Here is a 15,200-nt window from a genome sequence, read left to right on the forward strand (position 1 = left end):
TATTGAAAGGAGGAACTGGGGACAAAAAGGAAAAAAGAAAACAGTAGGAAAACAAACGGGGAAAAAAAGAAAACCATGAAAAGACAGCAAGATTGGAGACGAGTAACCACCTCCAGCCCAAACACAGTCACCACCACCTACAAGGCTACAACCCCCCGCTGTCTCCTCCCCTTCCCTGCCACAAGCGGCCCTTCTCCGCGGAAGCCGGCGAGCCGCCGCCTGCCCCATCCTCCCCGCCGTGCTCCTCCGCACCGCCATTCCCCATCACTCCCCTCGGGTGAGGTAAAGAAGCGATCTTTCCACCATCTCCCGCCCCCTCCGGCAACGTAGGCGCCGCCCGCGTTTCGTGCGCGGTTGCTCGGCTAGATCTGCGCGCATTTGGCGTTTCTCAGGCGTAGATCTCGCTTGTACCTCATTTCCCTCGGCGAGGTGCGTCGGTGGCGGCTTGTTTGAGATGGAGGATGTGGTAGATGACGTCATCGACGCAACGGGTCCGGCGGCGGCCGTCGAGGATGGGGCCAGTGGGAAGTCTGCATTGCCTAGCTTAGGGGGCCATGGTGAGGAAGAGCATGGGGAGAAAGGCAATGAGGATAACTCAGGGGAGAGCGAGGTGATTAACCCGCCCGAAGAGGCCGGAGGGGAGGCCACCTCGCCCCCCGAGGGCAGGAAGCCTCGCCTTTCCAAGGTGAGCTCTTGACGGTGATGTCTCGTAGTGCTTCAGTAACAATCTTCTACATATGGGTATGATAATGGTACCTTGTGCTGTTGTGCTGATTGGCATTTCCTAATGCATTTTTAGGGGAACCAAAGTCATGGACCTAAGGCTGTGAAGTCTAAGAGCCCAAGGAGTGGAGATGAAGGTCAGGCAAGGAGAAGAACTCCCAATTCTTCTCTTCCTAAGGCAACTGTTGCTCGGGTATCCAATGGTGATGTCGGTGTCGGTAGTAACGTAAGCACTTCACTTGATGATGCACTTTGTTTTAATATCTTGTCTATGGATATCTGGAATCAGCTTCCTGGCCAATCCAGTCGGATCTTACATGACTTGTTTCGGTTTTATCAGAAACCTGTCAAGAATGAGTCTCATTCATCTTCCAAGGATGCAGCATTGCTGGATGACTCCAAGTAAGTTGCCTTTTCTCTTTCTGTTTGTATCTGTCTATTAAGATCAGAATAATCTGGGAAAAGAAGAAATGTAGTAATAAACTAATGGTATATTAGTTTATATACCTCAAATGGAGATGTTAACCACCAATCATGCTATTTCAAAACTATTCCAAACAAGAATGCCCCCTGGTGGTCACTGTTTGTTCACATTTATTCATGATTATTCACTGAGTAGGCATAGTAGATGCACTCCGTAGCTATTTTTGAATAAAATTATCTCAGTATCAACAACAACAACTTAGCCTTTTGTCCCAAGCAAGTTGGGGTAGGCTAGAAATGAAACCCACAGAAAATAAGAATAAGAAACACAAAAAGCGCACAAGCCAAAGGAAGAGTTAGGGTTAAACAAAAAGTAACAAAGGTCACGGTTCAGGTACGTTAATTGCTAATCTCCAAGCGCTCCTATCCATAGCTAATTCCTTAGCGATATTCCACTCCTTAAGGTCTCTCTTAACCGTCTCGTCCCAAGTTAGTCTAGGTCTACCTCTACCTCTCTTTACATTATCGCCTTGCTTTAAAATTATGCTTGTTTTCTGTGGACCACTATATATTCAAAGTGTCACTTATGCTATTTATATTCAACCTACTCAACTTCAGGGAGAAAAGGAAAACTCAAAAGTCATCAGGCCAGCACTCTTCCATCAGAAGAGATGAAGAAGAGTCCAACTGTGAGAGTACAAAGCCTCGAAAAGTTGGCAGCACTCCTTCATACGGCTTCACCTTCAAGTGTGATGAGAGATCTGAAAAAAGACGAGAGGTAAACATTTAGCTATTTTATTTGCTAATTCCATTTTGAAATATGTATATTGCCTATTTCCTTTACCCAATTCTTCAATCATATAGTTCTATTCGAAGCTTGAGGAGAAGATTCATGCAAGAGAGTTAGAAATAAGCAGTTTGCAAGCTAAATCAAAGGTATTCTTATTTTCCCTTCTTTTGGGAAATGCTTCTTTGCAATATCACATCCCCTATATTGCTTGCTAATATTGTTTCTTTAAAATGCACAGGAAACTGAAGAAGCAGAACTCAAAATGCTGCGAAAGAGTTTGAATTTCAAGGCAACACCAATGCCCAGCTTCTATAAGGAACCAATTCCTGCCAAGGTTGAACTGAAAAAGGTAACTTAGTGATCATGACTCATGGCTAACTATAGTCTCTTATACTTTGAGTGAACTTGTGACTGATGTGCCTTATGAGCATGTCTGGAACAATCACCCATTCACTCATGCAGCGTGATTCTATTGGTTATGATTGCCCACTGCCTTTCTTGCCATTTCAAAATATGTATTTCACAGAAATATTTTAGAAAAAAAAAGGCTTGGAGCTGCTGGTTGGCCCTCTGTGCGACAGCAGACCAGCTCTCTTCTCCATATCTGGTCGTGTAGACCCTCGCATGCGTTCTGATGTGGCTTAGTAGTCAAAAGCAAAAACCTCCTGGACCTTTTTAGGCCTTTAACTATCCTGCTGTAATTTTGTTGGTTCTGGTAATGAAATTCGGGCTCACCCATGGTGAAAAAAAAGGAGGCGAAGTTGAAACTACCATATAGTTTAGCTGGAACCTGGAAGCATCAATTATCATGATGACATAAAAGCCTGTTATCTGGATGGAGGTGGTAAACTGCAGTTGAATATTTTTTTTCTCCCTTTACGTAGTTTGGGAATGTTCTGTTCTTGATCATCTTGAGTGGCAGAACTTGTACAGGACCTTGACAGGAACACTACTCTTGGCTGACTGGTCTGGCTTCATAGTCCACAGTAATTAAGTAATATCTATTGCCAATTGGAACACAATACTCAAATAAAGTTAATCTCTTATTGACAGTGATTTAACAGTTGCATTACTGACTAGCGACTCACTTTAAGTCCTTGTTTAATTGACATGGATCAACTTGCCATCATTGTTTGGCACTTCGCTAATATGATTGGTTAGTCCAAATATGGCATTCTTCATTGGACAAGCACATGTGACAGCACCAGACAACCTTGTCAAAAAATGGACGGGAAGACAAATTATGCATATAGCCAGCACTCAGCAATTACCAGACTTGCAGGCCAGACGAGATAATCGAATGTATCTTACTAATTTAGTTCTGATGTGTGTGGTAGAAGACGTCTTCCTTTGACATGATAATATATGACTCACCATGTGCTGGTATTTGTTGTAGATCCCCCCAACCAGAGCTAAATCACCAAAGCTTGGTCGTTCTAAAAACAAGTCCACACCAGAGATCGAAGAAAATACTATGTCGGACCAACCTGCCCGTCCAAGCCTCGAGGAAAAGGTTCCTCAGAATGGTGTGAAAAAATCAACCCCATCAAATTCAGCAAAGAAGCCCCAGAGGAAGTCACTCCCCAGATTGCCATCACAGGAAACTGGTCTGCTCGATGACACAGCAAGCTCATCACCTGCAAGGCAGCTAAAGAGCACCAAGCCAATTGCAGGTAGTGCTCAAGAGACACAGTCAGCTACAGGGCAGCTACCGGGAGCTGAGATGAAGACAGATTCCGTTCGGGGTCCGATCCAAGCTGGAGCTGATCCTGATGAACAGATTGCCGTCTAGCGAATCTCTTGGTGACCAAACCAACTGATTTGAGATGGATGGTGTGCCTCGGCTTTGTATAATATTGTGCTTGTCTACTAGAGTAACTTGTGACCTGTATTAGCTATGTGGTATACTTGTGTTGGTTTCCTGGAGTTGAGCCTGAATGCTGGTTACCTAGATAGCTTTTGTTCATAGTCTACAGATATTCCCAGTCGCTTGCAGTTTGTGGTAAGAGCAATTGGTATCTTCCTAATTCAAGTGCCTGCAGACGACACTACATCCTAATTCTCTGTGGCCCTGCTGCTATTTGGAGTTTCCTTTGCAATAATCAGAGTTCCTGGCCATAGCAAGAGAACACTGTACCTAAAGTTTTTTTTTATTTAGTCTGCGTGTGTGAAAATATATTCCTTTTGTTTTGTTCGTTCACCGGCACTGCGCACGCGCAGGCAGGAGGGGATAGGGGATGTGAAAACAACCATGCCCCGGCGCCCTTGTCGACGATTTTGCAGTCCCTTACGCCCAGCCTTGATCACAACTCAGCTTCGCATCACAACACAATGATACTACTTGGAATCAAATCAAATCAAATCAAATCATGTTTCGCAAAAAAAAATCAAATCAAATCTCAGCACACCAAAGGGGGCGCCAGCGCTTACCATCTCGACGCCCACGCGCAGCGCAGCTGAATCTTCCTTCGACACCTCTACCACACCGGCTGAAGCCTGATGGCTGCAAATTCTCTACGACAAGACCGACCGTTGCTGTTTGATCGGTCGGCCCAACAGTCGAATACCAACCGATGGAGGCCCATTTAGCATCCATTTCTATTTTTCCTCCGTTCTCTCTTTGAAATTTTCAGTTAGCTTAGTTCCGCGTATAAATAATCTAAGAGATTCAGATTACAACTTTTGCTCTTGCTTTTGTGAGGACCGCTAACAATTATTTTGTTTTTTTACACGCTAAACCATTCGAAAATCATGATTCAACCATCTGTCAAACAAAACCTAGTTCAACGAATTTGGAGACAACGTTCGACTTTTACTGTGGCATCATTGCACGGAGTGCCTCTGACCCCTCTGTACTCTATCCAATTAACAACCCTCTCTCCATAGTTATTTTGACAAAAGAAAAATGTATAAGACGATATTTAGGCTAGTACAAAGAAGTCGATCTGAGCACACTCAAAATTGTGAGGCAATAAACCAGAAATTACTTCATTCTAAGCAATAAAAATTCCATTGGAAGGATCCAAGCATGAGCAGCTGTGCCTCAATGATAGCCTTGGCTGAAATACTGAAACTAAAAATTAGTGCACCAGCAAGACAATATGTCCCTCATTTTCAGGATTTGGGGTCTGATAGAATTTAAGCACATCTCATAGGATCAACTTGCACACGCAACAATATCATATACCCAAGGCAAGCACAAAGTTTCAACATAAACACATACTTCATTTATTCATAGAGGGTCGCCAAGGTTACAGTACCCTACAATCTGCCTGTAAAAATAGGGACCTGGCAAAAAAAAACAGCCATACAAGGTTGTCAAGGCAAGGCTTCTAGTATGCGCCTTGCAATGGCCGAGATCACCATGAACAACAGGCATCCTAAAGAGACTGTAAAAAAGAAGCAACCCTACATGACCTCACACACCACAGAGAACAAAACACAACAGACGACTCCAACAGACTCAGACTCGATAACCAAACACACTGCATAAGTCCACAGAGGCTCCAGCATCGGCAGCTCTGCTCTGGAAATGATGTCCTCCACCAGCATTGCCTGTGAATGGTGATACTCCAGAGCTGCCAATGGATCGCCGGTGCCTGCAACTTCATAACCAGGAAGCAGTAAAACGAGAAAGGACTTGGACACTAAGGCAGCCTAAAAAACCTTATGACTATAATGGCAAGGACCAGTGTCTGGATCGAGGGGCAGGGTGCCAGTGATGGCAGCCAAGGCTCAAAAAACAGATTGACCTCCTGTGAGGTGATCTGTGAAAAACGAGCACTCGGCTAGAAAGCACCCCCTAAAACAACCAGTCCTTGAACAATGCGGAAGCCCACCACCATGACTCGCATGCGAGCCAAAAAACTGAAGATCACCTGGTTGTGCTACTGCTACGGACGTATATCTGCATCTGGAAGCGGCTCTCAGCAGACATGAGCCTCTCCAGCAACGGACCATCTTGTCTGCCTAAGCAAGGATGTCACACCACCAGAGCTTCTTCTCCAGTGATGCAACGTTGTGGTTGCCAATCATGTTGCAGAACTGAAGGTTGAGGCCCTCTAGAGACTGGCCCAGGTTGCTCAAGTATGGCACGCTCTTCTGAGTGACATTGGAGCAACCAGACAGTGAGAGAACACGAAGCTTGAGGTGCCTTGCGGATGCCAGGATGGCGACACCATAGTCACTAACCATGCAGTTTGAAAGATCAAGCTCGGCAAGCTCAGTGCAGCTCTCAGATATGGTGAAGAGGCTAACATCTGTTATCTTGCTGCAACCCTCAAGGCTAACTTTCTTCAGAGATTTTCCATGTGCCTTCACCAGGGAGGAAACAGCGGCATCTGTGATGTTCTTGCAACCACTCAAGTCAACCTTGATCAGACCAGCTTCCGAAGACTGGATCAGAGGAAGAAGCCCACTGTCAGTGACCTCACCAAGACCACTCAGGTCAACCTGCTCTAACTGAGGGCAAATCATCCCCACCACAGCCAAGCTTGCATCAGTGAACCCTGGGCAATCCTTGATCGTCAGGAAACGAAGTGATCTGCAGAGAGGAAGCTGTGCAGGCGCAGAGCAGATATCCTTGATTCCCATGCATTTCGCCAAAGAGAGCGCCCTGAACTTCTGGCTGCAGTTGCGGAGGAAAGAAAGAATACCAACAAGAGTAACCCGGTTGCATTCCTCAAGCTGCAAGTTCTCAAACACCTTTGCTGATTCTGTGAAAGCTGTAAGGCCAGCATCTGACACATGTCCACACTTCCTGAGGTAAAGCTGCTTCAAGCTTGGGCAGAACTTGGCAATAGAAGAGAGAGCAAGATCGGTGATCCCAGGGCAAGAGGTAACACTCATGCACCTGAGATTCTGCAGGCCAGCTGCATTAGCCATCACCCAGAAACCCCTCTCACCAACAGTAGCGAGCCGAGTAAGTGTAAGGTCAGTGACAGCCTTCCCATAGTACCCAATCACAGCAAGCGAAGCATCAGTGATGTTCAATCCCTGGAGCCGGATCTTGGCAAGCGAGGCAGTAGCAGAGCACACCAGGCTGGAGATGCCTTGGTCGCCAACATTAGCGCAGTTCTTGATGTTCACAGCCTGCAACTTCGTGCAGCAGCGGCCAATCGCCCTGAGGCCCTCGTTGCCCACACCGGAGCATGCCTCGATGGTCAGAGACACCAAGTTGGGGCACCCCTTCGCGACGGCAAGGAGGCCCTTGTCTGTGATAAGGGGGCAGCTAGAGATGTCCAGACGCTCCAGCGAGGGGCACCCGGCGGCGACCTCCGCAAGCCCCGCATCAGTGACAAGAGGCACATCCCAGAGGGCGAGCGAGCTGAGGTTGGGGCTGCCGCGTGCAACCGCCGAGAGCCCCTGGTCCGTGACGCCACGGGTTGGGTGGCTGCCGCGGACGGCGAGCTTCTCCAACCCGCCACGGGATCCGGCGACGACGGCCATGGCGGCCAGGCGGACGTCGGTGGCCTCCTTGCCCTCGAGCACCCTCTCGACGAACGGAACCGCGGGGGTCTCGTCGTCGTCCTCCTCCTCCTCCATGACGAACTCCTCGTTAAGGTCGGGCAGCGCCGGGATGTCCGCCGCCGCCGCCGCGGCCTGGGCGAGCTCGGAGGCCCGGATGCTGCCGAGGAGCGCGAGCCAGCGGCGGGAGACGCAGGCGGAGGCGCCGCGGCCGCGGCCGGCGGGCACGCGGCGCAGGATCTCGAAGAGGCACTCGTCGGGGAGCGCGTCGAGCGACGGCAGCGGCAGCTGCCTCTGCTTCTTGGCGGCCCTCACGCACTCCGCAGCCGCCGCGGCGACCGCGGACGCGGCCACCAGCGCGCGCTTCCGCTGCTGCACGGCGCCGCCGCGGCAGAAGAGCCCGGACAGCTCCGCCGGCGCCGAGACGAGGCACCCACCATCTGATCCAAGAACCAAGCAACCAACCCAATTAGCCATCAGAGTGGAAGAGCACACGCAACCAAAACCCCAAATCATTCAACAGAGCTTCCAAGAAACGAAAAGGGCCGAAGGAGAGATCTTTCTCCCTCACCTCCATAAGCGCAGAACGCAGGCATGCTCCCACGACCACCAAAGGGACCCCTTCCCCTCCCACTCGAATCAAGACCAGAAGAACGAAAAGCAGCACAGCGACCGCCGGATCTGGGGCGCCGGTGAGGGCCGGAAGCATCTACAGCCCGCCGGAGCAAGGAAAACGGAACCCTTTCGCCGCCGGCGACAGGGAAAAAAGGGAGCGAAGGGAGGGTGGGGAAGGGGAACCTCTGGGGGGGAGATGGGGGAGGAGACCGCGACCTGGGGAGGAAAAGAATTGGGCGGAGAGGTGGGAGAGGAATATAGACTAGTCAGTCAGCTAGAGAGAGAAAGGCGGGGTGACCGGATGAGAGAGAAAGTGAGGCCGGCTTGCGTGTGGCGGTGAGGGTCCGGCCGGGGCGGAGGGATCGGGGGAAGGGAGGAAGGAGGAGGCCGCCCTTGGCGCGCCCAAGGGGCAGGGCGGGCGCGTGGCGGGGGCCTCGGTGTCGCGTGCCCCTCGTGGCGCCAAGTTGCAGCGGCGCGGTGGGCGGATGCATTGAACCTCCGCGCTGGACGGGTACGGCGTAGGGTCGGGGGTTGTTTGGGCTGGATGCACACCATGGAAGAAGGCATCCGTGCCCGTGCCCGTGCAGCGTACATGCATGCTTGATGTTGATCATGGGACTGACATTGGGGTTTCTTTCTTTCCTTTTTCTTTCGAGGTAAGGTTATGCTCGGTCGATGCACCCAATGTGCTTGTGCTTCCATGCACGGTGATGTCACGAGTGATGGATTTTACTTTATTTTTTCTTGTGTAAGAATATCTTCACTAAGTGGCTCCATATATATTTTTTCTTGCAAAAATATTGAAACCGTAGCTTAACATGAGGGTCTCGAGAGGGGATTTTTGGTAGAGGAGATAGAGAAATTGGAATTATTACGTAGCTTGATGGAGAAAGTGGATCACTAGAATTATATTATTTTGTTGCTTACTGTCTTTTTAAATATTCCTTTGCAAACATACATGATTTATGGATAAACTAATAATAGCTTGAGGGAGAATTATTGTATGGTAAAGTATATTTTTGCAAATAATAATGGCAATTAATATTATTTTTAAATATATGATGTTATGGATAAACTAATTAGTGTTTGGATAAATGGAGATGAATTTTTGAGTGCTTGGACATGAAACGGGAAGAAATAGGGCTAAGCAAAACGAGCTCAAGCCGAGCTAGGCCGAACAGCTAAATTAGTGCTGAGCTGGTACTAATTTTACTAGTCCAAAAAATAAAGCAATGAGGGAGTTACTGAACGGACCTGGCACTGATTTTATGTCAGAAAATAAATAGAGCCTCTCATGCTCTAAATTCGGGAGAAAGAGTGAATCTTCTGTGCGTACGGTTCTTTAATCATCACAAACTGAAACATTTAGAGTAAAATAGTCTGCCATTTGCCTGAAAATAAGCACTCTCATGCCTCTTCCATGCCAACCTTTTAGGCACAGTTTTCTCTCCGAGTACTAATATCCAATTTATATAAGAACGTTGCTAAAAGAAAAAATAGTTATATCTAGGAGACTGTTTGGATCCTCTTATTTTTAAAAAAATTAAAATCTATATAATAAATTAGGCTATTTAGTTTAGAATTTGGTATCCCACCACTTTACGAAATTTTGATATAAGTATATCCTAATTATTAGAATAAAATTTAATTTTAAGGTGGAAGCTCAGCGATTCTCCGTTTATGAACACCGCGAAAACGAAAACAGGTTGAAGGAGAAACCAAATTCCCGTTTCGGAACAAGGGAAACGCCGACTCCCAGCAACAAAATCCCCCGACCCCCCATGAAGCTCCGCTGGCCTCCCAGCGCGTCACGCACGTTTCGTCACGCTCCTCCGCGCGTGCAACGAACCTAGCCTACGGTCCCCACGCGCTGGAGCGGGGCCCACCGGCCTTTCCCTCTCGCCCCGCCTACCCCACCCACCTATCCACCCAATCCCCCAACCCGGCCAGATGCGCTGCACCCGCCCGTCCACCCAAGCCGTGGATCCTCTCGCGATTCTCGCCTATCCTCTCCGTCTCCCACCCATCCGGCCAGTCCAGGTGCTAAATAGAATACCGCCACTAGCCAGGCTCCTCCGTGCTAGCAGCCTAACTTTAATCCCCCCACTTGATGGTGGGGATTTGTTTGTCTAATCACCAAGTGGATCAATGGTAGGGGGTACGACTGTATCATCTGCGGTTTAGTTAAGCGATTAGTCGAGATACGCTCGATCCGCTCCATTTGACATTGACGACACCAAAGCGGTCTTAATTGCGTACCACTAGCAATTGTTTATTTAATTTAGTAAAGTTTTAAGAACTGGTAACATATAATTAGTTCTGCTTTTGTGCGAGTTATTAACCACACTGATGGCGACAAGTATTTCTCTCTTTTCATTTTAGGGAAAAGTAGTGATCGGAGCATACAAAGTTTGATGGCGGAAGTAGCTCTTATAGGAACTGGTTTTTCACTGTCTTTTGCTGGTGTATTCTCTTCTGTTCGTGAAAAATAGTGGTCAGAATCTAACTCCACTGACCGTGAAGGGATACCAGAGTAGTACACCTGTGACTCTTCCCGACAAATTGCTCAGCTTGGACCCTGCTAATAACCGTTCTTAATCCGGCGTGGTTTGTCTGTGAGCAAGCAAGTTGGTCGATGCATGATCAGCACCCGAACAAACACTCGTTTCACGACCTGATTGTGTAATCAAGTGACGACGGAAGATACCGGCAGGAAGTTTCCAGCTAGCGCCCGCATCCGCATGGCAGGAATCGCCACCGGAAACCGGTCCGAGCGAAGCGCGTGCCCGGTTCCGGAAGGTCGGTTACACACCCGATCCGCCGTCACATGGCGACCGTCGATGCAAGCCCCAAATCGGGCGGCGCCTGCCTGCCTGACGGCCGAACGGAGCGGAGAGCGAGACGGCCGCGGCGGCGCCGCCCCTGCCGTGCGGCCGGCGGCTGCCCCGTGCCCGCCGCCGAACGGGCAAGCTTAGCCCATGGGGCTGGCCACGTGCCGATGCTTCCCGTCGCGGTCGTGCGACGACTAGTCAGAGGCTCGGCGTGGGAGACCGACCCGGCCACGCAGGGCTACAGCCTACGCGGCGCGCCGCGGTCCACGCGCCCGCGCCCGCGTCGCTGTCCGCGCCTGCATCTGCATGGCCTCATCTCCCTCGGTCTCTCTGGCAGCCTGGCAGGCCGGCGATCCGGCGGTTCGAACCGCCACGCCGCCGCCGTCGGCGTCAGGCCTCGGAAAAGGGAGCAGGCCCGGCCGCCGATCCCTCCGTTTCCAGAGGCATGTTTCTTTAATCGTGTTCTCGCATCCTGAGATTTTTATTCCGCCTCGTCTCTCTCCCGCGAGGGCAGCCGCCGCCCGGCGGCCGGCGGGCACCAAACGCGGAGGCGGGCGGGTGCGCGCCACCGCGGATCGCACGCACATGGTCGCCGGGGATTTCTTCGTGCGGGGATGGGACGAGGTGGGGAAAAAAAGAACCGGAGCTGGCCTGGGAAAATTGTCGCCGTCGCTGCCGCTGCCCGGTGCGACACCACCCGGGGAGGGGGAGTTCACACTTCGCGCTCGCGGTGTCACTCGGAGAGTGACCGACGCACTGGCTCTGACTGAGCGAGCCAGGGAGCGTTATCTCCAGAGGTGGTGGCCTGGTGGGGAGCAGGTGGGTAAACGCTCGCTCCGTCAGTCACTCACTTCTGCAGCTGTCCTCCACGTGTTTCAGAATTTGCTAGACCGCCGTTGAGAGAGAGAGAGAGAGAGAGAGAGAGAGAGAGAGAGAGAGAGAGAGAGAGAGAGGGGGGGGGTCACAGTCACCCCTGGGAAAAAAGGGACCGGGGGGAATGGGAAGTACGTGCTTCGCATGGGCATGGACGGCCCAGCAGTATAGAGAGCACCGGCCCAGCTGGCTTCGACTCCGGATGGACCGGGCCGGAATGGAACCATGGTTACAATCCTCTCCCACCGACGGGAGCAATGCCGAGCACCGGACGCGGGCTATCAGCCTCTCCTCGATCTCTCTCCCTGCCAAGATCCCAGCTTCACGCCGACCCAACGCCAGCCGACGCACCTGGTGGGCGTGGTCGGCGGTCACCTGGCCGAGAGATCCGGCATTCCGGCCCCCTCCGGCGTGCGGAACCTCCGCTCTGATCCAGGCGATCTGCCACCATCACATGGCAGCGGCAGCATCAGGTGAGGCCTGCCGTCTCGGCAGCCCATGCCTGTGCCAGCGTACGGGGAGATCCGGGAGATCATTCCGCTCGCACATTGTCGGGGACGGCAGCAGATGAAACGGCCTCCGCCTGTTCCTGGCGCGCGCGTCCACTTGGCCGGCCAAACCTCAGGCGGCACATGCCGTGCTCCGGTGCTCGCGTGGACAGGCAGGGGCAGGCAGAGGCGCTTGCGCAATGCCTAGAGGTTGCGGCAGGAATGGTAATAAGGAAGAGAAAGGAAGGGAAGATGATGAGACCACAGAGTTACTTTATGAGTTTGAAAATTTAAATAGTGGAGTAACTTTATTCCGTCTCTGTCTGAGCTGGGTACCGGCTGTGTATAAAACATGAATGCCTTGAAAGGTGATCATCAACAAACAACAATGCACTGAAGGTGATCATCATCAACTCAATGCATTTGTAGATGATGTGTGGCTACTGGAAAAAACAACAAAATGAAACTGGCTGTTGGAATTGGTTTTAGTGGCTATTGGAGCCTGCCACTGCATCTATGATCATCAGTTCATCACCTTTCCGTTTGGTTCTCGAGTAGAAACATACAGCTTCCTTCGACCGTTTTAGGATTCTAACACAGTCCTCATCACTCCAATTATGCAGCACAAACTGGGCCTGATGGGCTTGCAGAAGTTCAGCAGAGCTGGTGGTGGTAGGCGTCACGGGAGGGGGAGAATGTTTTTTAGCCATGCTCAATACTGCTATTTTATCTTTTATTTAAATAATATCTTTCGGGAATCTGTATTGAAATCAGCCGGACAAGAACCTATCTGCACTTGTGCATGGAAAGACGCATATCTGCAGGAAAGACACCAGTGTTTGGTGTAGAACATAAAATTACATTAGAGGAATACACACACGATCTCCATCCCGATATCAGAGATAAAACGATGATCAAGAATAGATATCGAATCTGCTTGCCAGCGAGCATCTCAGGGAAGTAAAATACGGATCTGCTAGCGTCCGGACGTCCGATCCATTGTAAGGCCTGCTGTCAGTCCGAGAGTTTAAGTACGTGGCTGACATTGATATGTCGCAAAAGAGAAAACATCCCGATGAAACATTCGAGATGGCCGGCTGCCCACGCCTAAACTACTCTGCTCCGACCTGCGCGCCCGCAGGACGGGACAAGTCGAGGCGTCGAGCTCGACCCAGCATTGGAGCCAGATGGAACACGAGCGAAGCAACACCTGTTCTTAGCTTCACCGAGAATCAAAGACATAAATGTAAGATCTTTATAAGATCGTGCAACAGGACCATAGGCCAGAGACATTCTGTGCCACGCTGCTAGCTTCTGCCCAGCTTATTAGATGTGTCGTCTATGGAAAGAGCTCGATGAGTGAGATCCCAAGATGGGGCTGATCTTGTGTCGACTAAAACCGGCATGCAGGAACAACCCGCGCCACTTCTCCTCGTCTCGCACTTCCCCCGTTGTCAGCATCATCATGCATACATCCATAAAAACTTGGGCTTCAAATGCTTGTTTACTGGACGCCGAGCCCGCAACTGTATCTATGATTACCACCTTTCCCTTTGGTTCTCGGGTAGAAATAGCCTCCTTCGCGCGTTTCAAGATTCTAACGCAATCCTCATCGCTCCAGTTACGCAGCACAAACTGTAATAATAAGATAACTTGCAAATCACATAAGTAAATCAAATACATATATATTTATATATAACCTCATGCTTTGAAAAGACTGATGAAACGAACATAATTATGCACTACTTGATCATAGTCACACGTACCTTGAGTAAGACAACACCAGCCGGAGGGATAAATTCCATCATGTCACCTGCAACAGACTCAACCATGCCACCAACCGGCATGGTGCCCACCAGTTGGGGAAGCTCCAACACCGTGCATCTAGCATGCGGGAAGGCCTTCGCAATGGCCTTCGCCATGGTGCCATCCCCACCTCCGACGTCGACCAGGGACGCTAGCCCCGCGAACACCTCGCCGCACGACGATTCCCGCCGTGACGCGGCTGTCGGCGCCCATCGCCTCGTTGAACAGCGCACCAAGCTCCAAGTCACGGCCGGCGTAGCCGTAGAACCCCGCTCCGTGCGCCATCATGAACGGTGTCTCCGCCGCGGCATCCTCCTCCTCATTCTCCATCCACTCGGTCAGGCGCTGTGACGATCGGAGATGGAACGGTGAGGTGGCTAGGATCGCGAACGGCGACAGGCATGCCCGCCCGCCCTCGGCATCGTCCTCCACGAGGAGGCGCGACACCGGGGTGAGAGAGTACACGCCTGCCTCGCTCTCTTTGAAAACTCCCGAGGTGACCAGCAGCTTCATGAGGAGAGAGGCATGGCAGTTTGCTTGCGGGGACCGGGAGGTGCGCATGCAGCTCGGACAGGGAGGCAGTCCCGCCGCAGCGATGGATGGCGGTAGGGATCCCAAGCTTGATCACGCTGTGCAGCGCCATGGATTTGAGGTAGGCGAAGGCGTGGCTCCAGAGCTCTGCCTGAGCTTGCAGGAGCTCAGCGCTGCTGGTGGGAGCCATCATGGGCGGCACGGAATGGTTTTGAGCCATGCTATGTCTGAACTGATCGAGGAGCTGAGCTTGCTGAGAGGAAGTGTGAGCTGGTCTTGCGGTGATCAGATCGAGGGCAAGGTATTTATAGACCCCATGGCATCATTCTTCACATGGCAACACAATATCTGGCTGCAGTACTGAACAATGATGCTAACACAAAGTTAACTGACCAATAATCCATTTTTTTCCTTGATCTCTTTTGCTGATCTGCACCGACAGCAGGCAGATAGACAACATGCAAAATGACATTAGAGAGATAGGTAGGATCTCCAGCCCGATATCGCGGCGAAGAAAAAAATTTCAAGATTCTTCCGGATCATAAGAAAAATGTGGTGAGACAAAAACATGGAGCGCGCGTTTGGCGAAGTATTCCCGTTTTGATCGAGGCGAGATTGCCATCACATGGCATACCACTGTGGCAGTCTGGCAGA

The 15,200-nt window shown here is 50.7% G+C and overlaps 3 protein-coding genes across 3 annotated transcripts; 1 reads left to right on the forward strand and 2 right to left on the reverse strand.

Moving 5' to 3' along the window:
- Nucleotides 1-119: 119 nt before the first annotated feature.
- On the forward strand, nt 120-4,041 carry LOC112885954 (protein WVD2-like 5). Its single transcript, XM_025951709.1, has 7 exons — nt 120-685; nt 800-949; nt 1,064-1,125; nt 1,765-1,924; nt 2,011-2,082; nt 2,175-2,285; nt 3,333-4,041. Exons 1-7 carry the CDS (start codon nt 455-457, stop codon nt 3,726-3,728), a joined length of 1,182 nt encoding a protein of 393 aa, XP_025807494.1. The 5' UTR covers nt 120-454; the 3' UTR covers nt 3,729-4,041.
- Nucleotides 4,042-5,140: 1,099 nt separating this feature from the next.
- Nucleotides 5,141-8,248, reverse strand: LOC112878195 (EIN3-binding F-box protein 2-like). Its single transcript, XM_025942628.1, has 2 exons — nt 7,974-8,248; nt 5,141-7,842 (listed from the first exon to the last, which is right to left on the reverse strand). The coding sequence occupies exons 1-2, from the start codon at nt 7,996-7,998 to the stop codon at nt 5,906-5,908; spliced, it is 1,962 nt and encodes a 653-aa protein (XP_025798413.1). The 5' UTR covers nt 7,999-8,248; the 3' UTR covers nt 5,141-5,905.
- Nucleotides 8,249-13,409: 5,161 nt separating this feature from the next.
- LOC112885316 (flavonoid O-methyltransferase-like protein Os11g0303600) lies at nt 13,410-14,736 on the reverse strand. Its single transcript, XM_025950962.1, has 3 exons — nt 14,563-14,736; nt 13,976-14,296; nt 13,410-13,844 (listed from the first exon to the last, which is right to left on the reverse strand). The coding sequence occupies exons 1-3, from the start codon at nt 14,734-14,736 to the stop codon at nt 13,536-13,538; spliced, it is 804 nt and encodes a 267-aa protein (XP_025806747.1). The 3' UTR covers nt 13,410-13,535.
- Between the last annotated feature and the right edge of the window lie 464 nt (nt 14,737-15,200).

Source organism: Panicum hallii, chromosome 1 (assembly GCF_002211085.1).
Source record: "Panicum hallii strain FIL2 chromosome 1, PHallii_v3.1, whole genome shotgun sequence".
Classification (NCBI taxonomy): Eukaryota; Viridiplantae; Streptophyta; class Magnoliopsida; order Poales; family Poaceae; genus Panicum; species Panicum hallii.

Excerpts from the sequence above, each read along its gene's own strand:
- LOC112885954 (XM_025951709.1), top strand. The coding sequence starts at position 455 with ATGGAGGATGTGGTAGATGACGTCATCGACGCAACGGGTCCGGCGGCG. Across the intron at positions 950-1,063 it reads ATGTCGGTGTCGGTAGTAAC|AAACCTGTCAAGAATGAGTC; the intron begins GTAAGCACTTCA and ends CGGTTTTATCAG. Across the intron at positions 2,083-2,174 it reads GTTTGCAAGCTAAATCAAAG|GAAACTGAAGAAGCAGAACT; the intron begins GTATTCTTATTT and ends TAAAATGCACAG.
- LOC112878195 (XM_025942628.1), bottom strand. The coding sequence starts at position 7,998 with ATGCCTGCGTTCTGCGCTTATGGAG. Across the intron at positions 7,843-7,973 it reads TGCGTTCTGCGCTTATGGAG|ATGGTGGGTGCCTCGTCTCG; the intron begins GTGAGGGAGAAA and ends TTCTTGGATCAG.
- LOC112885316 (XM_025950962.1), bottom strand. The coding sequence starts at position 14,736 with ATGGCTCCCACCAGCAGCGCTGAGCTCCTGCAAGCTCAGGCAGAGCTC. Across the intron at positions 14,297-14,562 it reads AGCTGCATGCGCACCTCCCG|CGCACGGAGCGGGGTTCTAC; the intron begins GTCCCCGCAAGC and ends CGTTCATGATGG. Across the intron at positions 13,845-13,975 it reads CTGGTGTTGTCTTACTCAAG|TTTGTGCTGCGTAACTGGAG; the intron begins GTACGTGTGACT and ends TTATTATTACAG.